Source organism: Tubulanus polymorphus, chromosome 1 (assembly GCF_964204645.1).
Source record: "Tubulanus polymorphus chromosome 1, tnTubPoly1.2, whole genome shotgun sequence".
NCBI classification, from domain to species: Eukaryota; Metazoa; Nemertea; class Palaeonemertea; order Tubulaniformes; family Tubulanidae; genus Tubulanus; species Tubulanus polymorphus.
The window spans coordinates 20,583,951-20,611,429 of NC_134025.1; the positions used below are offsets into that span (position 1 = coordinate 20,583,951).

Here is a 27,479-nt window from a genome sequence, read left to right on the forward strand (position 1 = left end):
GGAATTATCAACGTCTTACGTATAATGACTACGTTTATCCCGATTGGGCAGAGGCTCTAGGATGGGTTACTGCCGTCATTCCTATCAGTGTTATTTTCATTTGGATGTTGGTACAATACTGCAGGTCGTACGGCTATCAGGTAATTCAAATTGTTTTAAGACACTTTCAATCCAGTTCGAAATAATTTCATTATGTGAATACGGCTTGCTTAGATTGATTTACATTAAGGTAAATGTATATGAACATTTCTGTAATGCTTCAGGCTTGCATTAAGGCAAACAGACCGTCTTCAAGTTGGGGTCCAGCGATGGCCGAAAACAGATCTGACACGATTTACGAGAAAGAAAGAAAAATGGAAACTCGCAGTTCCGTCTGCAGAGAAACAGAAGTTAAAAACGGTGATCTTGGACACAATAACGAGTCGTTTAATATTGACTTATAGGCGTAAAGGAAGAATGTACTATCGGGTATATTACGATTCTATCAGTTATTCGTACCGTATACGGATGAATGACGTGGGTTATTGTTCGAGACCATTTCATATTTCAAAGAACTATTTCCTATGAGAACTATTTGCTTAATCTCACAAAACTTACTGTATTCAAATGTTGCTGATGAATTACAATATTTGCGCTTGCATTGACTAAACGTCCACCGGAATCTTTTTAGAAATAGACAACATAAAGCGAGTTAACTGAATACACGCTTTTGAGAGTTATCTGTTCAGAATAACTATCTATTTTTGACGGATGCACATTCTATGTATTAGTGTTTGTAATGTAAGTTTGACACGTTCCACTCGTTTTCTATAAACTATGCTCACGTGACCATATTATTGAAATAGAGTTCGTGTTTGTAGGCAAAATTGACGTCGAATGAGAGATGGATGACGTTTAGTGTGAATAAACAATGAATCTATGTTGTTTAACGAACAAAAAAACGTTTTATCGCTTCACCGATTTGGTCGATGTTATTTTTCATACGAGGTCTTTCCATCGCATTTTATTTTTTTCGTAGATGATTCCGTACCGTATTCTGCGCATTGTATTTGAGTATGTATGTTCATCAAAAATAAGAGATTCGAAAAAATCATGCATATTAAACTCGCGAAAAATCCGGGGAAACCACGGGTGCTCTTAGCCTATGAATTCGAACTTTCCGGATCATTTTTGCCGTAAATTTAGTAGAAGGATCACTGTAAAAGGTACATGTGTATGAATGTCATGTGATTTGCCATGCCTGTAGAGACCATGTAGGCTCTCTGCATAACCTTTGCCGAAAAGACGTGCCTTTACACTGAAACCGGATAAATAAAGGAATGGAGTGTTTAGAGAGGAGTTTCGGTTTAGCTTTGGAGAGACTAGTGAAGAAAGGGAGAAGTTGTACAGAATAAATGCTGCACTCATAGTAAAGAAAGTGTTCTAGTTATTGTCCCTGAAAGGATTTTATACCAGAAGGAACGAAACCACCGAGTTAATACCCAACATCAGGAAATGCAACAACACAAAACACCAAACCAACACTTCCGACTTAACCTTATTGGATCAATTGCGAAAATAGATTTCACTTCAGTTGAAAATACGAGCTAGACATGATGATTTTAATTACTACCGTGGTATCTTAACAGCTTTTAACACTGAATAACTTTCGAGTTATTGACTCAAGGCGTGGATGAGTAGTTCGATCAACAGAGAAGAGGATTGGTTGCTTCGCCTGGACACTGAGCTCCACCATTGGATGGTGGGGGATTATCGCACAGTCGTGATCTGTACTTGATACCAGAAGTACATGTACTCCACTCGCTCCAACTTCCCCAAACCCCGTCAACTGAAACAGAAAATGGCACATATTATATTTGATTCCTGGTGAATGTGCATACAACAAAAATTATTTTGCTACTTACTCGGACACAATTCAGTTGAGCATGATTCACTTTCTGTTTCAGATCCGCCGCAAAGAGTAGGATCGACAAATGCCAAATCTTTTGGATCCCAGCATTGTCTGGTGCGCGTTCGGGTGCCAGTACCGCAAGTCTTCGAACAGGCAGTGAATGCCTGCCACGCTGACCAGTCCGGGGCTAGTAAAACTATCAAAAAGGAATACGATTTATAACCTCCGTTATCCGTGAATATAAAACAGTAGATGAAATTGATGAATTAACGATTTAAATCGCCTGGTCAGTTTAAAGGTCAATTTGAGGTATGCACGAAAAGGACACTGTGCAAGACATCATCAAAACACACGGCTAAAATTGATGTAGCTTCCTTCCTTAAATGATTTTAATCAAAATCACACCAACCTTCATCCAGTGCATAGACATCCATTGCATTTTCACCGCCGGTACCTTCGTTACCACATGCCGTCGACGGTGTCATATCTCGAAGTGTTTCGACGGTTAAGTTCTCGGCGAGACACATTCCTCCTGCCCGCAATCCAACAACATTATAGTTCAGTGACCCAGCAGCTAAAGCACATTTCTGAAATTTCAAATTTTTCTTGGTTTCTTATACGCATGGAGTCAGCAGAACTAGGGAAACTTCAGGTCCCAATTCCACAGTAAGCTGTTTGACTTTTAACCGTATAGCTGAAATACGTTCAATTGAGAGACCCTCCTATAAACTGCTCGTTTAAACTCTCAACCTACAATTTGATATCTGGATTCACATATTAAACATGGCTGTGAAAGAACCCAAAAGGCGATTTATTTATGACATGCATTTAAGAAGCCACCATGGAGCCAAATTCGAAAACAAATAGTAATACATATATCTGTAGTTCCACTTCCATGTTGTCGGATGAAATATGACAATTCTCGAACCTGATTCTAGTTCCGCACTTGGTAAACATGAATCGAAGTTACAACACTTAAAACCAAAGTCTAATCCTTATTTCAGTTTTAAATCAAGATTTAACCACATAAAAACATAAGAGTGGAATTGTGTTCACTTTACTCGTAATTTGTCAGTCCTATCGGCGAATTCACCATCGAGATGCGATGACCTATTTTCCAGAAGAGTAAACAAAGGTGGCCAGCCAACATCTTCGAAACATCCGATGTGAACAAAGGTTTCCCCTAATTTGGTTGAAATAGAGAAAAGACTTGTAGACAAACTTAACAGAAATGTATCATCATCTGAAGATCATTGTTTAGACATAATTACCGGAAATTGGACATTCTACTGTTTGGCATGGTTGATGTTCGAAACCGTCTCCCGGACACGTTGGCCCTCCATTGATAGGCACTGGATTATCACATAGCCTAATACGCGATCGCTGACCCCCTCCACATGTTTTATCGCATGCAGACCACTCACCCCAACTACTCCAAGCTCCACCGTATGGTACTGTAAATAGTCAAAAGAAAAGAATGTCACGCGGACACACATACTTATGCATATTTTACCAAGGAACATTTTAGTATATGAAAAGAGCTTAGAATGGACGGCAAATAAATAAATGAGATAAACAAAACCTCAGAGCTCTGCCGAATTGTACGTCGAATTGAAGTGATGGGCGCAACATTGAAATTCCTCCGAATTAAAGGCCCTAGTTTTAATAACACAATCTAAATCAGCCGTTTTTAAACTCAATAAGACGAAATATCTTACGCGCGCATGATCCCCAGTAGCCATCAAAAGTTTCATTGAGCGAACACCACATGGATCTCCAGTCGACGGAAGTACAGAAGTCGTACCGTTTACCCTTATAATAGAACGGGAAGTGGCAGCTTTCTCCGCTAGTAGTCAGAACTTTGGTGGACAACGTCTCGGCAGAACCTGTTACAGGTGATTTTAAAACTATCATTTACATGTACGTCAGTATCATATAGTACACAAAAACCAACAGGATTTCGGTACACATGGACGCATAGCACATATTCTTGATTCAATTGTTATATTGAGCTCAGTATCTTTTTATTTGATTAAATGTGAATTATCAATTCTCCACAAGATTTGACAAAATCTTTATCATTTTCTTACCGAAAAGGCAATAGCCCCATTCTATGTTATCATGAGTGGGGGACTGTTTGGTGCTGCACCAATAAAGCGGGGCCGTTCCGTTTGTTTCTGCCACTATACAATGGTTGTATTCGGTACCGTTATATTTGAACGGAAAACGGCAGTATTCGCCGTTGGCATTTCCACCGACAGTCTTTACATCTGTGTTTAGAAATGAAAAATCATTAAGCCAACTAAGGGAAACGCAGTAGGAGCCAGTGACAGTTTCTTCACCTTGATGTAGACATGTCATCTTTCGCATTCGGTCTATTAGTTTAATCTAATTCAATTCACTTTTGCTCTCGATGCCCAATATGATGCAGAAAACGGGTCCGAACAAAACGGGACATAACTATCAGCATTTAATGGGATAGATATTCAAATAAATAATTGAAATTCCGGAAAAGGACTCAATAACAGGAACCATTTCTCACCGCTACAGCCGTACAGTCGTCTTATCTCAGCTATGTCACTAACACTCAGGTTTTCAGTGACTCCTGGTATGAAACCATCGGGAAATGTAGCTCCATTTATGATGTCCATCGTGTTCACATCTGAATTCTTTGCGAATGCGTTCAAAATGTAATGCATTACGCTTCTAAAATCGTATTCGAAACCGTTTGTGATCGAGTCTTGCCATTTAAGAAACTGCTCCTCTTTATCTAGAATTTTAAACGAACGTGTGTAAGTAAAATGTCTACATTTGTCGTTCTAGCAAAATGAATAAGAATAAAGGTGTAGAAAAGAGGTAGATATTGGAAAAGAAATGAAGTCACTTAAGTACCCTTTTGAATGGCATCCCAGTTGATTCTTATGTAATCATCTCTGTCAGGCCTCGTGTGTTCGTGGTAAAAACCAACTGTGTGCATAAGTTCGTGCAGAATGGTACCAGCTGGTACAAGTGTACCATCCGAATAGTACAGACACTCTGGATTCAGATTCAATTGTTGACGACCGTACGTGATTCCGACATGTGAGAAACAGCTAAATTTATAGAAATATGTTATATTACTCAGAAACGCTTTGACAAATATCATGGCAATGGTAATATGGAATGAAATAAGTTACCCTTTATACGATCCTGTTATTTGGACGTATGGCGATTGAAGATCCCTTTCTACAAATTTGATGCAACCTTTCGTTTGTTCAGTAAACCGGTCCATTATGTTCCTAATTCGAACTTTGTAATCGTAAACTGTAATTTCAAACAATTATGTTTAAAGATACTTTATTGAACTAAGAAGAAATAAAAATATCATTAAATTTGTTTTATCATTAAGGTTTATCTCTTTTGGTAATATTGGACAACGGGGATCTGGTTTCATCAGTAGTTTAGCAAAAGGTTTTTCAAAGCAATAAAAAGAATATTAGTTTCTAACTGAGGGTAAAAAGATTAATCATAAATCATATATAAATATATATATATATATATATATATATATATATATATATATATATATATATATATTTATATATATATATATATATATATATATATATATATATATACAGGAATGAAAAATATCTTCCTTTGAGTTACGTACTCACTAGGAATAGAGTGCAACAAAACGATAAAAAATAATGAAGTCCCCAGGACACTTTCATAGCTTGAACCTTTCTATCAAACGCAGCGCAGAATGAGAAAGTTGCTACAATACAAATGATATTAGATGAGGCAGCCGACGAAGAATAAACCTGTCCCTCTTCTGTTCAAGCTGCGGACGATTGTTTACACGATCCGAATTCTATGGATTCGTGCGACCATCCAACTTAATCCGTTCTTCGATTTCCGATTTCCAATCCGAACCCCCTGCCCTCTTTCGCTCCCAATAAACATACGATCAAATCGAAAAACCTTACACATTCGTGTTTCAAGCGTGTACGGTATAATACCATCTACCCAGTACGCGCTCCTGTCGTCAGATCTTATAGCACTTCTTTTCCGTCTGAATGATCCATTAAACGAGAAAAATTCAATTTGTAAATTCAAAGGAATTATATTAGAATATTTCATTTTTTGGTCGAAAATATGTTCTAAGTGGACAACTTAAGATATATATTTCTGCTGTTAAGAGAACTGCCTTAGAAGGATTTTAACGGGAATATTTTGCTACTTGAAAAACGTCAACATACATTAAAATTTACCTGTTTTTCATGTAACGTTTAAAAAAGCGATTTGGACGTTTCAACTTTGTTTTTGCTACTTGTATGTTCAATCCTTTGCGAACTATGTTTTGAACATCTTTCAAGTAGTTTTCATGCCACTCTTTGTATGTTCTTCGCACGTTTGTATCGTGATACTTGGTTGCGTTTTCTATTTTGTCTATAAGCGTTTTTCTCGCCTTCCTCCAATCCCTGACCAATTGCCTTGAATGCTTGTCGTACTGACTAGCCAATTCACGAGTCTTGGCTTTCGCAAGGTTCGGAGATTTGGTCTGAGTTACTAGTTTCTTCAACACTTCTACTTGCTTAGTGTTCAGAGTTGCATTCGGTGGCACATAGATCGACCCAGTGGCTGTGGACGGATTGCCACCAGTCGAAATAATCTTCTCTTCTTCCTTGGTCAACAGGATATCCCCTTGGTACAACTGTTCGTACAATGTTCCTGCCATCCAGTAAAAATATTGATTAAACATTGCGCTATATTCTATGACGAATTCATTGTCAATTTCCAATTATCACCATTTTTTTTATTGAGTTCCAGTATTCTTGCTGACCCAGACCTTTTACTAAGTGTTTTCGCACGGGTTCCTTTGTCACACTGTTTATTGATCCATTTACTTACGGTATCAGATTCTTAAATATGACAAGGGTTATATGACAGTTATATGACCGTACAGAAGTGTTTTGAGAATTTTTTTCTTCGGCATTTCCCTATCAATTGTGAATCGAAAGAGTTATACTTACTCGTGTTATTGTATTCGCAAACGGCATCGAACGATTCGGAGCATGAGCTGACTTGGGCTTTAGAAAACTTGGAAAACATAGTCACGCAACCAGACATTTTTGGGGCTTCCATCAACCGTTTGGATAAAGTCTGGAAAAATTTTCTTTAATGTTTTAGTCAAATTTCATGCGTCATTTACTATTAGATGTCAGATAATCGAAACGGTTTTCTTCTTTATTTTAGCTTAACAACGAGGTTAATTACGGAAGCGTTTGGAACTAAATCAGCAAAAACAAATTTTGTCATTTTCGCCAAAAAACTAGTTTATTCTACCTAACTTACCCGGACAAAACCTCGAAAATGTTTTTAGAGTATGAGAACTAATTTTGTGCAATTTACTAACTCACCTTTTCCTGAGAAGGTAGTTAATTCTTACTGAACAAGCGGAATGAATCTCAAAAAACTATGTTGTTTTTACAAATATGTCCCCAGGACACTTCCGTATTGATAATAGAAACTTAGAATTATTCACAAATGATGCAAATATTTACTGACTGACCCAGGCTTTCTTTCCTTTTTTTGTTTCCATATTATGATCTTTAGCTGTGCAGTCATTGTCATACCATTTGTAGACGTCGGTTACCAAATCGTAAGTCATACCAATCCATAGGTTTTTTCTAAGATAATGTAAAATATGACCCACATAAAATTTTAAATTAAGGATTCTAATTAAGTTAGGTTTAAGTTTTTGTATACGAACTACGTTTCATTAAAGGACGAAGCAAAACCCTAATGAAATGAAAAGTCATAGATGATTGCCACTTTGATGGTCGACATGACGCGTGCGAATTTGGAGTAATCAGAGTGATTACTCCAAGGTGCGAACTATACGAGTGGAAACGGACATCACCATGACGGACGATATCGGTTGATACCAATGACCGAGAGAAAAGGCCTAATGATTCAGTCTGAATTTACTATCATTACTATCAATCATCAATATTAGTATCATCTTATTCGAGTTTACTTTTTCTTGACTTCTGGATGTGATTTCAATTTTTTCCATACGGATCTTTTTTTTAGCACGGCTAATTTTCCACCGTTCTCCCCGCAGGCCTTCTGTGCATCCGCATGAGATAAACTTTGGCCTAAAATCACAAAACAATGTCTGTTGAACTCGACCCCTCCATCGCAATCACCGGTTCCTGGAAAATATGAACAAAAATGGCAACAACTACCAATATACACGGATTTAAGTCCAATCTTACAATAAATCCGCACAAGTTTTTGTAATCAACAATTAACAAATCATCACATGATTTTTACGTCATCTCGAACGTACATTGTGTCTTTATATGAAAGGTTAACATTGGTTTTTCAATGACTTAGTCCAAATTTGGTTTTCGTATCCAGGAAGAAAGACACTCTAAATATTTGGATAGATATATGAAAGCTGCGGGTACTGGAGTGTGTAATGGGTAGTGTAGTGTGATCTGTGTGCATTTGTGGCCAGCACACAGAGCACATTGTTCAATTGGGTTTGGTCCAGGACTCGCGAGATTTTCAACAACACGGAAGTAACGTGTAATAAATGATGACTTGAATTGCATGACTACCTACCACCCCTCATTATTGTTGGAAAACTAAACGTTCGGCACTGACTAAAAATTAGTAATAACATTTAAGAAATGGCCAGAATTTTAACTTAGGTTCTATCTCATTTTTATTTTACAATTGCGATTGGTATAATTTTTTTTTAAACGGCCGTTAAGGCTTCATGTTCCGTCTGCAATTCACTGCAAATAGTTACACAACTACGCACATTTCAGTGTTTTTGGCAGCTGTACACTCAATCGGCACCGTTCGTGACTAGATTCACTGCGGAATTATTATTAATTAACATCACCATATCACATCATCAACTTATATTGTGCCTTAAAGCCCTAACAGCCGAAATAATTGAAATGCACACACGATTTCTATCATTGAAAATTGAGAGAGTGGCCATGTTTGTGTTTGCTGCTTCGCGTAAATCCCGCGCAGTGGCGCAACCGCGCGGAGTGAAACGACATTGAAGAATTTTTCATTGATCGTGGAAAACCGACTTTGTCATTTATAGAAAAACTAAATTTGAATCGTGATCAGGATATTGATACTTTACTGAATTCATTCATAATACTATACGCAGATGAAACAGTTATTCTTGCTGAGGATGAGAAATCTCTTCAGCTACACTTAGATACCTTATTTGAATATTGCGCGGCTAATGGTCTCACTGTTAACTCAGAGAAAACTAAAGTACTAGTATTTGCGCGAAGTAAATCCCGGATAAAAACGTTTTCGAAATTTATGTTTGGTGATCAAGAGTTAGAGGTAGTTGAAGATTATGTTTATCTCGGAGTAAAATTCAATTGGAATGGTAACTTTGCTAAGGCAAAAAAGTATCTTTACGATAAAGCTATCAGAGCTATGTTTTCGATCGTTCAAAAAGGCAGACGTTTGAAATTGCCCATAGATGTTATGTTTAAATTATTTGATACGTGTGTTGCTCCAATAGCCATGTATGGGTGTGAGATCTGGGGATATGAAAATCTTGATTTATTAGAAAATATTCATTGCTTCTTCTGTAAAATCTTAATGAAAGTGACGAAATATTCTCGCAACTTACAAGTTTTATCAGAGCTAGGACGTTACCCTTTGAATATAGATGTTAGACGCAGGATGATTAACTTTTGGGTGAAAACAGTATCTGGAAAGCAAACCAAACTTAATTCAATACTCTATAAAATATCTCTCAATTTATTTTTAAGGGATAAATTTAAGAGCCCTTGGTTATCATATATAAAGAAAACGTTTGATGACTGTGGTTTGTCCTGCATTTGGACGCAGCAATTCATGACTAACAGTAAATCTTTTTCAAAACGAATAAAACAGATACTCCGTGACCAGCACCTTCAAGAAACTGTATCTGCCATAAATACTAATCCGATATACACTAACTTTAGGCAATATAAAAATGATATTAGGTTAGAGAAGTATATAATAGAACTTGGTGATGACTTAGGAACTAGTTTATTTGAATTTAGGGTCGGGTCCTATATTTTACCTGTGAACAAATTTTCAAACCTTCATTTAGACAGAGCCGATAGAATATGCCCCACTTGTAATACTCTAGGTGACGAATCCCATTTTCTGTTTGACTGTACCTTACTTAACGAACAACGCAAAAACTTTTTGAATTTGAATACCTTTAATACCCTTGATATTCTGAAAAACCCAACGGTCAACTTAGCTAAATTCATTAAGACCGGCTTAGATGTATATAGACCCCTCCAATAGTATATATAGTATTGTAAATAGTTGATGTATATAATAGTATATATAGTATTGTAAATAGTTGATGTATATATATATATATTTCGTTACGTTTTCATTCTCTAAATTTTAATCACTTTAGTGTTGTTTTGTAAATATTTGTATATATATGTGTAATAGTTTTCCTCCATATACCATGGAAATGGTTGGAGTGTAATAAATCGTAATCGTAATCGTAATCGTAATCGGGCCGATACGTCTAGTCGACTAGAGGTCGGAACTAATAACCGAATGCGCTTAATTTCCCAACTATTTCCGGAATATTGTTCTAACCGACATTCGGTTTCATTTAGTTCGACTATAGTCGACTAACTCCGATAACCGAAGTTGGCCCTGGATGACAGCCCCGATTTGTGAGAAAATGAATAACGTTTTCCTCCACATTATATCAAAAAACATTTCATATTTGTATATCTCTTTATGACATGTTGTAATTTTATTGTGGAAATAAATTTATTATTATTTATTATTTCTCTATTGAGATTTAATCTCACGCATCAGAAACGAGGGGAAGATCTTAAAGATATGATTTTCCAAAATATTTCCTCTCAAGAATATTTTCCCATCGATGATTAAATCATTCAGCTATTCCGGACGTGGAACACGACGATTCTTATACCCATGTCCAGGGGAGTGGTGACCTGCGAAAAAATTGCCAGCCAGGTAATCAAATAGCCTATAAGTTTTCTTTATAAGTCGATATATCATAGGTTGGGTTATTTTTTTATTAATATTGACAAATTGTTGATTGTACCTAGCAATGGGGATAGGCTACCTCATAATGGCACCTGTTCCGATCAGGAGCACCACTTATCGAATTAGAAAAATCGTACCACCTTGTCAGTACTCCTATACTTAAGTAGTATTACGGTCCATTCGTAAACGGTGTGCGCTTTTCAATGACAAAGTGCCACTTCGTATCGGGAATCTTATGAATAATCCAGGATGGTTAGAAATACTTATGTGGATCAACGATCGACCGTAATGAAAATGATTACTATTCGGTAAGCCGTCAATATCCCCGGTTCGAAGAGGCGGTTTCGGAAAAAGTAGTTTGCATTACGCGCGATAATGAATTTTTCTAGTTTCTAGTTTAATGATAAAAACGTACAGTACATGACTTGAAAAAGCCAACTGAATGCGAGTTAAGTTGAAAGTTGTTTTCAACTCGTAAGAACTGGTGCTCGCGACAGTTGTTTTGAGCATAAGCCAGAAAACGATAGTTTTCAGTACGTGCTGGAAAAACTGCGATTAACTATGACGTTCTTTGCGTGGAGAGTTCTTCGTTTGATTCATTCGACTAGGTAATTAAGCACGTTGTGTGGATTGGCTTATTCAGGTCACGAAATTGAAATTAAGGCCAGAAGATGATACCTTGTTTCTTATTTTCAAAATCCTTGAAAATGACCAGGCAGGCAGGTGTTTATTTCAATTTACTTAAAAAACATGAAATTTTGGAAATATTGACCAGGCTGGCGGTATTTTCATTTTTGATAAAAACATTTGAAAGCAACCCCCCTTAACTTCTATTATTACTCAGCTTTTACGCGTAAAATATGTCATTAAGAGGTTTGCGGGAATTTACTCACACCAGAACCGAGAAATCTCTATACTCCCACTTTATCAAAATATTGTCAAAATGTCTTCAACATGCTTTGAATATCTTGGTTGATTGACACGAAGGACTATTACAGGCATAGGGTGCCTGTGTCTAATTTCACACAACACCATATTTGGTATAGCCTACATGTATTTTGTCAAACGAATTTACACGACACAAAAATCATTTACTCGTCATTGCTCAACGACCCTGAGATAACATTTCAAATTTCAAATCAAACTCGTGACCCCTAGTACGGGTAAGTTCGAAACCCAATAAAATGGAAAAAAGAACGACAAGAAGACATTCCGACACCCGCCCGAACGTTTTGTATTTAATTTTTTACTAACGAACAAATTTTCAGCCGCGAGACCGGCATGTTTTATTTTACCGGGTCGCTAAGCCTAAGATTTTCTCACCCGGCCGGAAAATAAGGTATCTATTTTTGGCCTAAATTTAATTATGGGCGTTAACCGTCAGATGCTAGAAAACATCTTCGGTTAAAGCCCTCTCATCGCCAACGCTGCTCCTAAGTTGGCAAGTCGATTCCCGACCTACGAAGCGTCGTTTTTCATCGATTGCCACACACACATATAGGCCTATATTTAACAAACACGATATAAAACGACACATAAAAATCTCCTTGAAAGCGGCGTGTAATTTTACTCTACCACAGCGTGGATAGCCAGAAAAATACTTGGCCCATTGTCAATCAAATGGGTTACAAAAATCCATGGGACATTCACTACCGTCGATGGTGGACGAGACTAAAACATTTCACCGTACGTGTACTCATGGACTCTCGTTGTACTCAAAGCCCGATTCACAACCTTTGCGATTCATCGTATAATCGTATGACCGCATGATATTTTCGTATCGTCGTTAACGTGTGCGCGGTGGCATCCGGAACCGATTTCCTCGTATCATCCATGCGATCATACGATGATACAACGGTCGTATAGGTGCGCCCAGCTTATGCGCATAGCCTCAAAATAACTAAAAGTTATACGAGATGTAAGAAAAATTCTAATCCGCCGCAATAATTCTATCATAAAAAACGCTGCTATACAAAGGTCATAGTAAAATCTTTTGGAAGTTGTCAGAATAACATGCGAATTTCGAATTGATCGACTATTTGTCACTATCTTATAAGTCAAATATTACTGAAAAATTGTGGGAATGGACATATTGCATAAAACAACTGACCTGATTTTTCAGATTTACCAGGTTTTCCATTGTCAGATTCACCAGATCTTTCTTTTTCTGATTTTTTTCCTTCCGCAATCAAAACAAAACACGATAACACAACTACAAGCGTCTGGCAAAGCAACATGTCAACTACGCGAATGGTGCGAAGATAATGTCGTAGATTTCGTTAGTGTCAATTCGTTTTATAATGCCAGATGGTTACCGAATGAGTAACTCGATATCCATAACTATATATGTATATGGAATACATATATTGGATGGATTACTAGTAGTACTTCACCAGATTCACTAGATTAATTTGACGCACTGTCATTCAAACGGATTTTAAACTATCCGCATTATTTTATCAAGTGGCTGCATTGAGCAGAAAAAAGATCAACATAAGTTTCCTAATCACTCCTCTTTTAATCGACCCATTCAATTTTCAACACCCTCGTGAATTACTACTGTAATCACTATCATAGAACACGTCATGAGCTACAATTCTGAAATTGATTGTGGTTGTATGCGTAGCTGCCAATATCTATGGAAATACGTTATTTCGCTATTCAACACGCCCCCTGGTGAACATATACCGGAATCAATTACCTTGAAACTCGCAGTAATCATAGAGCATGTCTTAACCCTTTTGATACGGACCACCCGCGGTGCGGGTGGATACCACTTCGGTCTTCGCTACGAGACACCCGCAGTGCGGGTGTTTTTAGAAGGACAATTATCATCGTGCTGTACATGGCTGACACCTGCCGTGACTTGCCGAAACTATGTCAGAAGATGCTAGAGAGAAATTCAAGCGATTTCGCCGCAAAAAAATCTATTTATCAATTACTGACCGTTTTTTTGCCTAAAATAGTACCGATCCAAGGCTGTACTTTAGGCGTAGACCTAAAAACTTAAATACCTGTAAATTTTTTATTTTTTCATAGATTTGCATAATTTTTTTTGCCTAAGGTAACAACAGACACCAGTATACTGTTTGATTGAAGGTACATGGATCTTGCTTTGTTTTGAAATGATGTATGTTGAATATTCTCAAAAAAAGATTATATTTTTTGTATCTTCGCACGATATAATTAGGTCACGTGACCTAATTAGCATAATTTTGGAAAATTTTTTGGTCCTCTAAATAAACTTTGGGATGTGTTCTACAAAGATATATAACTGATGTCCTGTTTCCTCTGTTGGTTTTTTTGCTATAGCCATCCATATATAACATGCAAAAATGCCTAATTTAGGCTCAGTAGAGTAGTGACCAAACATACCAGTATCAAAAGGGTTAAGGGGCAATCCGGCAATTGATTGTGGTAAGAAATGTGCATTAAGGTACATTTCTAGACCTTTAACCGTATCAAGCCAGTCTGACATTTTACAAAAATGGTTACAATGTCAACGGTTCATTAAAATCTGAAAACTAATTCCTGGGAAAAATGCTTTCGATATTCATAAACGCTATAATTTTAGTAAAACAGTAAAAAAAAGTAAAACGGCTTCGTGTGAAAAACCAGCAAAAATCATTAATAATACCAGAAATATGGAAGAACTGGATTTCTTAAGTATGGGACGGGTGAATTTGGCTACCGTTTCCATGGTAACAGAAGAATCCTGGGACCTACAAAATACTCACAAGGTATTAGTAGCTGATTATGCAAATATTTGAGAATTTGAATAGAATTAGGAATTGAATATAATTTTGGGTTTTTTGAGTTTAAAGGCTCTTTGTTTTAAAACAACAACGCTCTTATTATTAACGTAACTGATGCTGAATTTCCATTGTTTATACTATTCTCATCTGACTTTTCAAACAACCTTTCGGTTTGTTAATCGGTTTGATAATGAACTCGAAATCGATCCTCGGTATCAGAGTTCATGGTTTGACGCCACATTGTGGCTGTTTAGCAATCTCTCATATTTGCTCTCAGATATATATTGATAAGAGAAGAATTTGTCAGTTTAAACTATTAACTGGTCAATGTTGGTTGAAGATGATTGAAGGTCCGAAAACTGCGTCAACAGTAAATCTCGTCGAAGAAAATGTAAGTTAAAAATCACTAAATAGGAACCGAAATACTGGACAAATCACTTTTGTTAGAACAGTTCCTTCATATCTCCATGAAAATCTGCGGAAATGTTAGGAGAAAAAGTTTGTGACGATTTCAAATTCATAAGAGTAAAGGATCTTGGATTGAATTGAATAGAGACTCGATAAGATATTTAATGAGAATATTCAAATGTTGGCTAGAGATTAGGAATGAGTAATTGACTATGACTATTGACTAGTGAAGGAATTCCATAATACGAAGATGTTATTTCTAATTTCATTGACTATTTCTTTACACGCCTAAATATGTAAATACATTTGGCTAGATTATTGCAAGGCAATAACAAAAAATGTCTTTCGTCGTTGATTCAACTGAAGACTAAGTTTATAATTAAGAAAAAAGAAAGAAAAGTCTTACAGATTCACTTTGAAAGCATCGAAAGCTCTTAATGGTTTTCAAGGGATCAAGGTTTTTCAATATAATCAGTATTTCCTCGAATACCATGATTACTACGGTGCTTGACCTTGTCTAAGAAAATCATCATTCTGATTTATGTGAGACGTAATGACGTAGTGCAATTTCGTACTGTACAAGAGATAAAATTTTTTTCGGAGCGGCATAACCATTCAACGCGCATTTAACACCTAAGATTAGCGCATTGAACACATAAGTGCCGAATTGAACAGTGACTAGATTCCAAAACTGGTATTAAATCTTAGTCTACCCTTGTTATTAGATAAATTAGATTCGATATTTTTGTCAAAATAAGGTTAGATTCTTTATTCTGTCAGAATATAGAATGGTATTGACTTGGTACTAATGAAATCAATTCACTTGAAACGTTCTATCACGATATTTATTGATGTTTTAGGTCAGAAGCCAATTGCTCAAAAGTTTGTTAAAGTTAACCATCGAATAAATACCATGGTAATAAAATGTAGTCTTTAGTAACCAGACATGTACTGGTTGACTCTAATCCAACCAACTATTGAACAGCGACGGCTATTGTGGATCAATCATCAAAATCAAGAGATCATCGAACTCTTTGAGTTTAGTTAACAGTTTTATCAACGGCATGGCCACTTGACTTTTGACTATGCATCAGGCTATCGTATTGACATATACATATATGTGTCAAAACATGTCAATAATTAGGGTCACTCTTATCTATTCAATACAGTATCTTCGACTTGGATAGATTATCTGAAATGGCCGATAAAACTCTGATGCTGAAGTCTGAATTTCCATATTTTACTGCTCCCCTCGCCAACTTTCTCCCAGTCAACATCATATGCTAAATCCTTAAGTTATGGAAGATCTGTCTCCGAAATTGATTCATATTTTAAGATTTTGTTGTTGACAGCTTGTTCAGAAAAAGGTTAAGGAAAATGTAAACTTGTTATTTACATAAAACGCGCATTACTTTATACAAGGGATGTAGTCGCATCCTGATTGACTAGACAGAAATACACTTTCCTCATGTTTATAGATTTTCAATAGGGCGTTGCAACTAAGCAGGCTAATGGCGACAACGTTGACATTGAAAACAGTAGCAAAGGGCTGAAGGAACGTGGAAATTGGGGAGGACAAGTGGAGTTTATTCTGACGTGTATAGGATATGCCGTAGGTTTAGGAAATGTCTGGAGATTTCCATATCTCTGTTACAAAAATGGAGGAGGTAAGTTAACTAAACTTGCGGAAATGACTGCAAACTTAAACTTCACGTCAGTGTCCTAGAGAAGCGCAATGAAAATGAGTATGAAATCTCAAAACAAAATTATTCCGACATGTATTGCTTTCCGTTGCAGGTGCCTTTTTGATACCATACATCTTGATGTTGATATTTGTCGGGCTACCGTTGTTTTTTATGGAAATGGCATTCGGTCAGTTTGCTAGTCTCGGTCCAATCACCATCTGGAGAATAAACCCATTATTTAAAGGTAAGACCCATAACATGGCCCAGTTTATCTATTCTAGATATCAATTTATTTCTCGATGACGTCAAGCAAACATATTGAATGCGATACGTTGTTTTCTCTTATTCTTATTCTATGAATTTTCTATCATTGGGTAACATGGATTAAGAAAAGCTTTTAAGTCTAGCATTTGCTTAAGTCGTAGATACTCTTCCTTTTACTCCTAAGACCAAGTGTTCAGCTACAGTCTTCGTTCCATTAAATCTTTTCATCCAATTTAATCAATGCTCACTTAAAATTCCGATCGAATCGTAGAAAATATTTAGACAGCGATTAGTCATGCATCAAACTATGCATAGCTTACTATAAATCCCGACGTGGAAATGGCACCCTAACAACATTTTTTTCGCTTCAATTTATGTCTCAATAAATGCATTTTTTAAATCAATATTCCAGGTATGGGTTGGGCAATGGTAATAGTGACGTTTTCTATTTGTTTATATTACAACGTCATTGTGGCATATTGTTTGTACTATCTATTCGCGTCGATGACATCGGTTCTACCGTGGTCAACATGTGACAACGAATGGAACAGCGAGTACTGTACGAATGATGTCAACAGAAATATATTTCAAAACAGTAGGTTTTCGTGATATTTCTTTGATATACACTCGCTTGAATATTCAATCAAATTGCATATTTTGTGTATCTTAGTTACCTATTGGAATAATGCCACAGTTGAAAATGGTACAGTTGATACGATCTACAACTGTAGCACTGCTGCAATTGAGAATGCTCTTGCAACTATCAACACAACGACAACTACACTGGTAGCAAACTGCACAGAAAATCAGACGGTTTTCAAATCATCAACAGAAGAATATTTTTAGTTAGTTCCTAATTAATCCCAACCGACCTTAGCATAAATCATTTAAGCGTTCAAGTAAATGCCATTAACGTATACCGTTTTAGTAACAACGTACTCGGTTTAACCGAGGGGTTCTCTGTGTCTGGCAAGTTGAAATGGGAATTGAGTCTATGCCTGCTCTTGGCCTGGGTTGTCGTGTTCTTCGTGTTAGTTAAAGGAATCCAATCGTTAGGCAAGGTAACTACAGTCATACCTAGACCTGCAGTAACCTCGGCATAATCCGGTTATGTTATCAATTTGTGGTTTGATATTTACAGGTGGTATATTTCACCGCGTTATTCCCGTACGTTTTGCTGACGGCTCTTCTCATCCAAGGCTGTACATTAGAAGGTTCAATTGACGGCATACTGTACTATGTCACTCCTCAATGGGACAAACTTCTTGACGGTGAGGTAAAAACCCTGTATCTAAATATGAATCAGGCTTCGCTTACAAATCAAATTGCGGCGAACGAATAACATTTCAGAAAAGTTGAAAATTTTATGTAGCCTACATTGTGCATTTTAGGTGTGGAAGGACGCAGGAGTTCAGATTTTTTATTCTATGGGTATTGCCCAGGGTTCCTCGATAACAATGGCAAGCTATAATAAGTTTAAAAACAATTGCCTCAGGTATGTAATTTGTAAGACGCATCCACACATATTCCATTTACAGTCACTGGCAAATCAATGTAAAAAGCATAGTCTTTCATCAATATGTTGTTTATTTCAAGAGATAATCTTTCTAAAATGATACAAGCGAAACTGGAAAACGTATAAACGATATACATGTGTACTGTTTCAGAGACGCTCTAATCGTGCCCTTTATAAACTGCGGTACGAGTATCTACGCTGGGTTCGTAATATTCTCAGTTCTCGGATTCATGGCCCACGAGAAGCATACGACCGTCGCGGAGGTCGCCAGGGCAGGTAAATAAACAAACAATCAAACACACAAACGGTGCTTTCGCTGGATAACCGGCTCAAAGCACGGAAACAACCGAACTTTTTGAATTATTTGTGTGAGAAAACACAAAATGGGCTAGTGTTAAAGATCTTTTATCAATTTAGTATGGCCCGAATCAACCACCATAGCTATGTTTGATATGTGTTATTTCTTTCCATCAGGGCCTGGTTTAGCTTTCATCGCTTATCCCGAAGCTATTGCTAAAATGCCTTTATGTCCGCCACTGTGGGCAGTATTATTTTTCGCAATGATGGCCATGCTCGGTTTCAGTACACAGGTAATGAATACTTCATATCACGACTTGTAGACTGATGATGTTGATTTCAACATCCAGAGTTATTCAATAAAAACCCACAGTTGAAGATTAGACCGTTATTATCTGGCAGTTTCTGAGTTTATCTAAGCTCCACCATCAGAGAAACAAAAATCCGCCAGAAACTGTCGTCACTAGATGATGAATATTGCAATCTACACTGCGGATTTTTACTTCATATTACGAATTCTTCACTGCAGATTTGATCTTTTCTAATACCTGTGCGTTTAGCAACATGGGACATCGAACGACAAACCGATGATGATTTGTGCATTTATGGTTTTTTTTGTATACGTAGTTTTCCATGTTTGAGACAGTAATTAGTGCGATTTGTGATGAATACAAGCACGTACTAAGGACGACGACGAAAAGAACAGTAATTTTCCGTGTGCTGATTTGTGTAGCCGCGTTTCTACTTGGTTTGCCCATGTGTTTAGAGGTAGGCAATGACTAAGCAGTTATACTGCTCACTCGGTAATGCACTCCACTGGGACAACTGCTCTGTGGACCATGCATCTTTTATGAGGGGGTCAATTTATCCGAACTTGACATCCAGTAGGACAGCGGTAGAATATTGACATTCCAAAAGACAGTACGGTCTTCTCTGGCCCGTTCATGGCGCTCAACGAATTATTGGGTGGTTGCTGGTTATTAGGCCCAGCGCACACGGCAAGTCGTTTTTCCTTGCCGGTTGCGTTTGGCTTTACTTATCATCGCAATCAATCCTCGATCTTAGTCGCATCGAGCTTCGGAGAACATTAGGGTAAATTACTCAAAATATTCGAAAATATACATATGATATGTCTTGAATAATTATATTTTCTTATTTCAAAGAATGGCATGTACCTTCTGAATTTGATTGATAATTTTGTCGGTGGATTTCCACTGCTGGTCATCGGTTTTCTTGAATGCGTTGTGCTAAATCATATATACGGTAAGTGTTATAAATGCTGCCGCGTTAAATACAATTCGTATATATACTAATGTCAGTATTTCTAGCGATGGGTTTTATTCGTTTTTTAAGGATATAAACGTTTCGCCGCTGATATTCGGTTAATGATAGGCCGAGACCCTAGTTTATTTTTCAAGGCCACGTGGTGTTATATTTCACCTTTATTCATGCTTGTAAGTATTATTCTTCTGATATGATCGCCGCAAGTATAAAACCAACGTGTAGTGTAGAATTTAACATTCAGATGGGCCTACTTCTACGTATGAACAATTGTAATTACAGTTATCATTAATTCTACCGCTCCTTGAATTACACAAACATCATAGCGGAAAAACTACAGTACAACGCATAATCAATAGCCAGTTTACTGTTAAGTTCAAAGGCTTGATTTGTTAGATCATCAAGCATAAAAGTTGTGAGGTTACACATCGAAAAATATGAGCTATGCGAAATCTTTTTTTCCAGGCGACGATCGTATTCAAAGCATGGAATTATACACGCCTTACATATAATGACTACGTTTACCCCGATTGGGCAGAGGCTCTCGGATGGGTGACTGTAGTCATTCCTACATGCATGATCTTTATTTGGATGTTGGTACAATATTGCAGGACATATGGGTATAAAGTAAGTTCATTTATTCGATGGTCGGATCAGGCCCGTGCCAAATTTGACCCGTGGCCTGTCATAAGAGAGCGCGCTTACACGCAAACCACTCCGACACTGGACACTAAACAATGCTCAAACAGAGCGAATTGGGTCATTTCAGGTACCAGTTGCAATTCAAACGCAACCATCTGCCTCGTGCTAGAATTTGGTTCGGGCTGGTTCGCCTTTTTTGGTCGGGCCCAATTTGGCCCGGGCTAAACAGGCTCGGGTACACCGTGTGGACAGTTGTTCCGAGCCAAAAATGCACGTGTGATCGCGGCTTATAGTTTGTGTTGCATTGGTAACGTCTATAATAAATTCTAACGCTTCAGGCTTGCATCAAAGCAAATGTGCCGTCTTCAAATTGGGGTCCAGCGATGGCTGAAGATAGATCTGACACGATTTATGAGACAGATAGACAAATGGAAACTCGCGATTCTATCCGCAAAGAAACAGAAGAATCTTCAAATGGTGATTTTGGACACAATAACGAATCGTTTAATGATCATTTATGAATATGCTGAGACGAAAAATAAACCTATATATTCTAATCAGTGCTTAGGTAGTCATTAGGAACTTATTTCAACTCTGGAGTCAAGCAAGGTGACCTGCATTTCGTAGGTCTTCCATTTTGTGTTACTGTCAAAGTCCTTTATGATGCCACTGTTGGGACACCAATATGAAACATGGTGCAACGAAATTGACGTTATAAAGAATGGTATTCTTACTGAATATGAGTTAGATTGCGCAAATTTGTCCTCTGAAAAAATGACGTTATAACGTACTTTTACGTAGGCCAACTCAAATCCGTTGGTAGAAGAAGAGTAGGGCTGCCTAATAACGGTACTGAAAGGAGAAAGAGATCCATTAGCGTACCTTTGGTGGTTCCAAGACTGCGGATGTACATTGCCTGCCCCGGCCATCGCGCAGTATCCATGTGGAAAGGATAGAATATCGTACATCCAGCTTGTCAAATACCACCGGATTATGTATTCGATTCACTAAGGCCTATACAATTCTGAATAAAGATTTCATGAAATGTGATTCCGCTTTCAAAGATTCTGAAACTGATTCATGTTTAGTAGGCCTATAGGGTTTTGAATCCTAAAGCCGATCTCCTTATTGTGTACCAAAACAAGCGGGATATCACACAGGGACTCGTCACGAATTGATCAAACTCGATGAATGATCAACTCGTAACAAAAAATATTGTTATAATGGTATTATGGTTTATCAACGACCACTGTATCCACGGACGACACAGTTTTCCTATAATATGTTCTAGGTTAGAGGGATAGGCCACTCTGTTGGTCATTTTCATCAATGACCAACCCCAAAAAAGTGACACGCCCCAAACATTTTTTTATACATTGATAACAGTACATCATTTTGAAGGGTACTTTTCTTCATGGCAGCAAGTTTTCTTGTTTATACTTTTTAAATTCCTTAAATCAGCTGAACAAAGGAGGACACGACTCTAACCGAAAAATTCAAAACATTCGAAATTATGGGATTCGAACCAAGATATACTTACGATAGTTCGCGCGCATGTCTCAGCGCGCATGCAACACAACTTTTGACCAATGAGATTTCATTATATACGTGCGTCTACTGCGGGAATTTGTATTGAAGGTCGCGTGGACCCAGAAATAAATCAAAATTTATTTACGGAATAGAATTATGGCACAGAATTGACTATTATGTGGTGCTAGTGTTTTCATCGAGGTTTGATAACGGCTGAGAATGTAGGTAGCCTACCAACCAGTAAGTTGTTACACAATGGCCTAAATTTCCAGTAAATTTCTACATCGGGAAACGAAACTGACAAGCCGTAGGCCTACGAGTTCAAAATTAAAAAAGAGGTTGCAAAAGCCCAACGGTCCAAGACGACACTCTCACAATCACATTGACATTGTGATTCACAACTGCACAAAACAAGTCTAACTCTAGTCTGAATACCAGATGTTGTTGCTGTCCCCTACAGGTTGTTTGTGGAACAATGGCTACTTATGTCACACCTGTCCGTAATTTTGTTAATAATCGGTTTAGACTTAAGTAGCCTAGCCTACAGCTGAACAGACCCCTCTGTCCCTCAGTCTCACTCATTCTCGTCTTTAAATCATTAGGCCAATGGTAGACACATAGAAAGAAAAGGAATTAGAAGCTAAGCCTAAAAGGCTATTTCCTCTTCTATCATAGGCCGCAGATAGCGACAGGCCTGGAATGGACCATATAAATGCTGTGCATTCACACACACACACATTTTCCTCACATTTTACTGCAGGGATTATTAATCAAAGGTGATGTCTAATGGTGAACAGAAAGCAACCGTTCCAAGGTCGCGGGCTTTGATCCAACAATGTTTGTCTGCAAGACTTCAAACTCAGCCCCCAACTGAAGACTCTCCTGCTTGCTTCGTTGAGGTAGGTAAAATTGATAATTTTTGTCCTTCATGTACAAATAAGCCTCCCTCCGGTTAACCATGTCTGATATAATGAGATAAGCATATTGGATAGGCCTCACATCAGTGGGAAACATGAGTGGCTTAGACTGGGACCAGTAGGTAGTGCTTTAGGTGAATTACGGTACATAATATTTGATTCGACCAACAAGCAGTCAGTGACAATCCTGTTGTAATAGCCTACAGTGGAACCTCGTTACAACAAAAACCCATACCAAAATGATGTTCAGAATGAACAAAAATAAGGCCTATTTTTCCTATCAAAAAAGTTATTAGGCTATTAGGCCTATCCTTTTAATTTCATTGGTTGGAACAGATATTGGCAACAACTAAATATCGGTTAGAGAGACGTTAATTTAGTGTCCCAAGGGCCAGATTCATTGGTTACATTGAAGTCAGGGTTTTCGATAACCCAATCAATAATGTTCAATGTTGAGTTGATTTAACAAAATTCACTTAACAGAAACACTTAAATCGATATTTTCAATTGTTCAATGAATTTAACCTACTAAGATTACTATTGCTATTGGAAGTATTTCATTATTGGAAGTATTTCATTAATCAACATGATGGCTTCTAAGCATAAACAGCAGTAAATTGATCTTTGGGATCATTCATTTATTACGTATGCATAAAATTTGAATTTTTCAACCCCCACCTCTGTACGCAAAATCAGCCATTTTTATCATATACATTGAGCATTACAATACGCAATTGCACTGACCCCTCCCCCTCCCCTAATGCGTACGTAATAAATGAATGACCCCTTTCCACAAAAGTTGACGTAATAGAGGCAGTTAATAGGTGTAGGAAATTAATATGGGGGGTGAAAAACATTGAAAAAAGTTGGTTCATTTAGGCCCTATGGGCCTATATGTTTATTGACTATGAAATAAAGCCTTTAAACTCTAAACTACAGTCACAAACCCTACACAGATCAATATCACATTGGCCTAGTCTTGCGGGTTGCCCCATGGATTGTTTTTGTAACAAGGTTCCACTGTATATAACCAGTGACAGACTGCAAAAAGCTTGTAACTTAAAGCAACGAATGCTGTCACTCTTTTTAATACCCTGTTACACAGGTCTAACAGGCTAACACCCTGTAAAAGTCTTGTGAATCCCTGGCCTGCAATTTTCAAAGCGATATTTAAGTTATCCCAGTGTTGAAAATATTTAACACCGCGGGATAGCGATTTATCACCAGGATAGGGCTCATCACCACTATGAAAAATGCAGCCCTGTAATATGGGTGCTACAGCCAGTCTGTGAAACCCTGTAAGAGTTACATGGTACACATGTATTTACATGTTTCAGATAAAAAGAGGCATCGTTGTGTACATTTGCTTCTTGAAAGAAGCTGATGAAGATACTGTTAAACGTATCGGTAAGTTGAATTACAGACATAAGTGTAAAAATTTGAACAAAACGAAGATGGACAGAACAATCCCAAAAATCTTTATCAAAATATTTCTATACGTCACATACTTTATGCACCTGTGCACTAGCTTTCTTGTCAGCTATGCTTATAAATGTTTAAAGGCAAAGGAAAAGCTTCTGTCCAGTTTTTATGCCCAACAATGCCTTGGGGGGGGGGGAGGGGGTGACTTCGCAGACGTTTTTCGTGCCCTGGCACTGAGACTGAACTTGATTAGATATGGTTAGCAATGGATAAGCGTCCTTGGGATTGGATCACTGATTAGATTTTGGGTCCTATATGTCAAGGGCACAGATGCTTTCACATTTTTCTTCCTTCCAAAAATTTTGTTGAACTGCTTGGCTGCTCTTCATTTAGGCCTATAACATAAGCCAATATAGGTCATGCCTAGATTGAGATGATCCACATTGTCCGTGTAAGATGAAAGGCATATACAAGAGAAATTCCACAATAATTACTGCATGTATTGGCCATCATCAGGCTTATTGAGAACGTTACTCGTATATACTCTTTTATTCAAGAACTTTACATCTTTGGCTTAAAAACTGTGCGGATTTCTCTCGTATAGCCTATGCATACAATCCCAATACCGCTCACATCAGCGATACAGAGCCTTGGACGTATGGAGAGTAGTATGGCGTTATATTGGGGGTTTATTCTGACTAATCTCAAGATAGAAAATACAGGAGAAAAGAGCTGCTGTTGAGGCAGGATTGTGGTTTATTTGCGCTAAATTAAAAAGAAAGAAAATATGCCCAATCTCCACCAATTTAGTTTTGCATTATACGTCGAAAGCGTTATATGTTTTCAAACGAAAAAAGACGCTGTTAAAACGTAGTTGGCCACTTTTCGTTTTAAAGTTTGCGAAAAAAGTACGACAGTTAATTTCGGCTCGTTTCGTATTTCGTTTCGTACTAAAGAAGGACTCTGATCTTTTTTTCGTTCTGATCGCAACGTTAAAAGCAACATTCCGACCAGCAAGTGAAATGAACCGGCACACGTTAGCGTGATCTTTTTTCGTTTAAACGTATCTTTTTCCTTTCAAACCAACTTTTCGTTTTAACATGGTTTTTTCTTCTTAACATTGCGTTCGTATTTGTGTTATGTAAAACAGAAAAAAATGGCTGAGATTATGGCTATGTCCCGAATTATTCTACAGTAGACTCCGCTCGTCGGAACTTTTGCGACGTACAAAATGTGTCCGACTTAGCAGCAATATCTGAGTTCGATGTTATATACATCTTTATGCATGATCCGACTCAGGCAGGATCTAATGTATTCATTCTAGCCATCTTAAACGTCCCGACCGAAAAGAATGGAATTGGATAAAAGACGTTTTTTTTGCAGCGAAAACAGTCATGCAGATGAAACTGAGCGAGGAGACGACGTCTGGAAAATACGTATCGGTCATGGATTTAGCGGGTGACGTGTTGATCGTGCCACAGGCTACGCTCGGCGGTAAATCTAAGGGTAAAGTCATGCAGTATCACGGAAACGTCGACAAATCAGTCGGCGCCGAACTGTACGCGTTATTCGTAAAAGAATGCTCGCATTGGCTGCAAAGTAGCGGCAAAGCTAAGGCTAATTCAAACGAAGTGAAAGCCGGTACCTACGGCAATAGGCAGGTGCTTAATATCGAAACGAACGGTCCGTTCAGCCATCTAATAGAATTATGAACTTTTATGTGCATTTTGTCAAATTCTATGTAAAAATCTCATGAAATAAAAGAAATAATTTATTTGTCACTATTAATCATACTATGAATTTTCGTGCTTACAAATTATTTCTCATTTGGCTTTGTCGAAAGAAAGATTACCGATGCGACATCTATCGTCTTGTGATTTTCCTTTTTGGCATGAATTTGATGAAAAGAGAATCAAATGAAGAAATCTATCGAAGAAATCTTTATCGTGAGATTCCATTCAAATGCAAAATCTATTTCGTTAAAGATTCTCCATAAGCGCATTGTTCTTAATAAGACCCTTCTAATGATAAAAATGTGGAGTGCGTCCCTGAAGTCACGTTCATGTTTCTCGGTTCACCGAATCCCCAGGGAGGTTCTCACTGTCGATGACTATATTACTCTATATTATTACTATTGCTATAGATTACCACTATTGAATATTACTGTCGGCTACTTCATAACTATATATTACTGTCCATACTTCATAATACTAAACAATACGGATTACTTTTCATTTCTATGGATAGCTGCTGGTTACTTACGTATGGTAAGTGGGGCAGATTATACCTTGATTACGCGTATTACTTATATTACAGTAACATGGCATAAGTGCTGAGCTTTTTTTAGGTGAAAAAGCCTCAGGTGAATTCCATCGCTCACATAGGATGAGGTTGTATTACCGACATCTCATTTTCTCCATCAATGTTATACGATGAGGAAATGACAGTTAAATTACGCGCACGCGCCGGGGATCGAACAACCCGGCTCCTAACGCCCACACGGGATGATGTATTACCGAGATCACATTAGCAGGGGGCGGGGGTGGATGCCCCTTTTCTATCCCCCTAAAATTCAAATGCTAGGTATGGCCCTGGTAGACCAATTAGTCGCCAAAACAGCATGGTTCTTTGTTGATATGCCTATTAGTATTTGGATGCATTTATCATCGTCCTCATTTGACCAAGGGACGTAGAATTTTGAAATTGTCAGATTGTCAAACATAAATACAGAGCGTCTCAGAAAGGATTAATTATTCGTTAGATATAAATAAAATACATCCTTTTCTTGGGGAGGGGGGTTATAGG

General features: G+C 37.6%; 4 protein-coding genes across 5 annotated transcripts in view; 3 read left to right on the plus strand and 1 right to left on the minus strand.

The window, feature by feature from the left end:
* Window positions 1-1,014, plus strand: part of LOC141915416 (sodium- and chloride-dependent glycine transporter 1-like) — a 41,920-nt gene extending 40,906 nt beyond the window's left edge. The window contains exon 15 of the mRNA XM_074806938.1: window positions 264-1,014. Within this exon, the coding sequence (XP_074663039.1) occupies window positions 264-443 (180 nt within the window). The 3' untranslated portion in view covers window positions 444-1,014. The remainder of the gene's footprint in view (window positions 1-263) is intronic.
* A 671-nt stretch (window positions 1,015-1,685) lies between these two features.
* On the minus strand, window positions 1,686-6,635 carry LOC141910187 (uncharacterized). The gene is made up of 10 exons (XM_074800938.1): window positions 6,145-6,635; window positions 4,784-4,983; window positions 4,530-4,661; window positions 3,982-4,068; window positions 3,610-3,777; window positions 3,163-3,345; window positions 2,953-3,074; window positions 2,301-2,478; window positions 1,905-2,087; window positions 1,686-1,828 (listed from the first exon to the last, which is right to left on the minus strand). Exons 1-10 carry the CDS (start codon window positions 6,633-6,635, stop codon window positions 1,686-1,688), a joined length of 1,887 nt encoding a protein of 628 aa, XP_074657039.1.
* Window positions 6,636-15,052: 8,417 nt separating this feature from the next.
* Window positions 15,053-21,331, plus strand: LOC141910272 (sodium- and chloride-dependent glycine transporter 1-like). The gene is made up of 15 exons (XM_074801032.1): window positions 15,053-15,103; window positions 16,610-16,787; window positions 16,918-17,049; window positions 17,482-17,664; window positions 17,860-17,914; window positions 17,998-18,130; window positions 18,211-18,345; window positions 18,461-18,564; window positions 18,737-18,861; window positions 19,060-19,175; window positions 19,510-19,650; window positions 20,046-20,145; window positions 20,236-20,336; window positions 20,629-20,790; window positions 21,144-21,331. The coding sequence occupies exons 1-15, from the start codon at window positions 15,053-15,055 to the stop codon at window positions 21,324-21,326; spliced, it is 1,899 nt and encodes a 632-aa protein (XP_074657133.1). The 3' UTR covers window positions 21,327-21,331.
* A 1,093-nt stretch (window positions 21,332-22,424) lies between these two features.
* Window positions 22,425-26,441, plus strand: LOC141914802 (D-aminoacyl-tRNA deacylase 2-like). Of its 2 annotated transcripts, none has more exons than XM_074806108.1 (4): window positions 22,425-22,556; window positions 23,096-23,234; window positions 24,590-24,659; window positions 26,058-26,439. In XM_074806108.1, exons 2-4 carry the CDS (start codon window positions 23,115-23,117, stop codon window positions 26,384-26,386), a joined length of 519 nt encoding a protein of 172 aa, XP_074662209.1. In that variant the 5' UTR covers window positions 22,425-22,556; window positions 23,096-23,114; the 3' UTR covers window positions 26,387-26,439. The 2 variants fall into 2 exon arrangements, with proteins under 2 accessions (XP_074662209.1, XP_074662210.1); XM_074806109.1 differs by having other exon boundaries at window positions 22,431-22,575; window positions 26,058-26,441.
* Window positions 26,442-27,479: the final 1,038 nt, after the last annotated feature.

Bases quoted from the DNA above. Each gene is read 5' to 3' on its own strand.
- LOC141910272 (XM_074801032.1), top strand. From the start codon at position 15,053: ATGATTGAAGGTCCGAAAACTGCGTCAACAGTAAATCTCGTCGAAGAA. The intron at 17,050-17,481 runs GTAAGACCCATA...TCAATATTCCAG, and splicing joins AATAAACCCATTATTTAAAG to GTATGGGTTGGGCAATGGTA. The intron at 17,915-17,997 runs GTTAGTTCCTAA...ATACCGTTTTAG, and splicing joins TCAACAGAAGAATATTTTTA to TAACAACGTACTCGGTTTAA.
- LOC141914802 (XM_074806108.1), top strand. From the start codon at position 23,115: ATGTCTAATGGTGAACAGAAAGCAACCGTTCCAAGGTCGCGGGCTTTG. The intron at 23,235-24,589 runs GTAGGTAAAATT...TACATGTTTCAG, and splicing joins CTCCTGCTTGCTTCGTTGAG to ATAAAAAGAGGCATCGTTGT. The intron at 24,660-26,057 runs GTAAGTTGAATT...TTTTTTTTGCAG, and splicing joins AGATACTGTTAAACGTATCG to CGAAAACAGTCATGCAGATG.
- LOC141910187 (XM_074800938.1), bottom strand. From the start codon at position 6,635: ATGTTTAATCAATATTTTTACTGGATGGCAGGAACATTGTACGAACAG. The intron at 4,984-6,144 runs GTAAATTTTAAT...CTATAAATTTAG, and splicing joins AAACGTTACATGAAAAACAG to CTGTTTCTCACATGTCGGAA. The intron at 2,088-2,300 runs GTTGGTGTGATT...CCTTTTTGATAG, and splicing joins TGTCTATGCACTGGATGAAG to TTTTACTAGCCCCGGACTGG.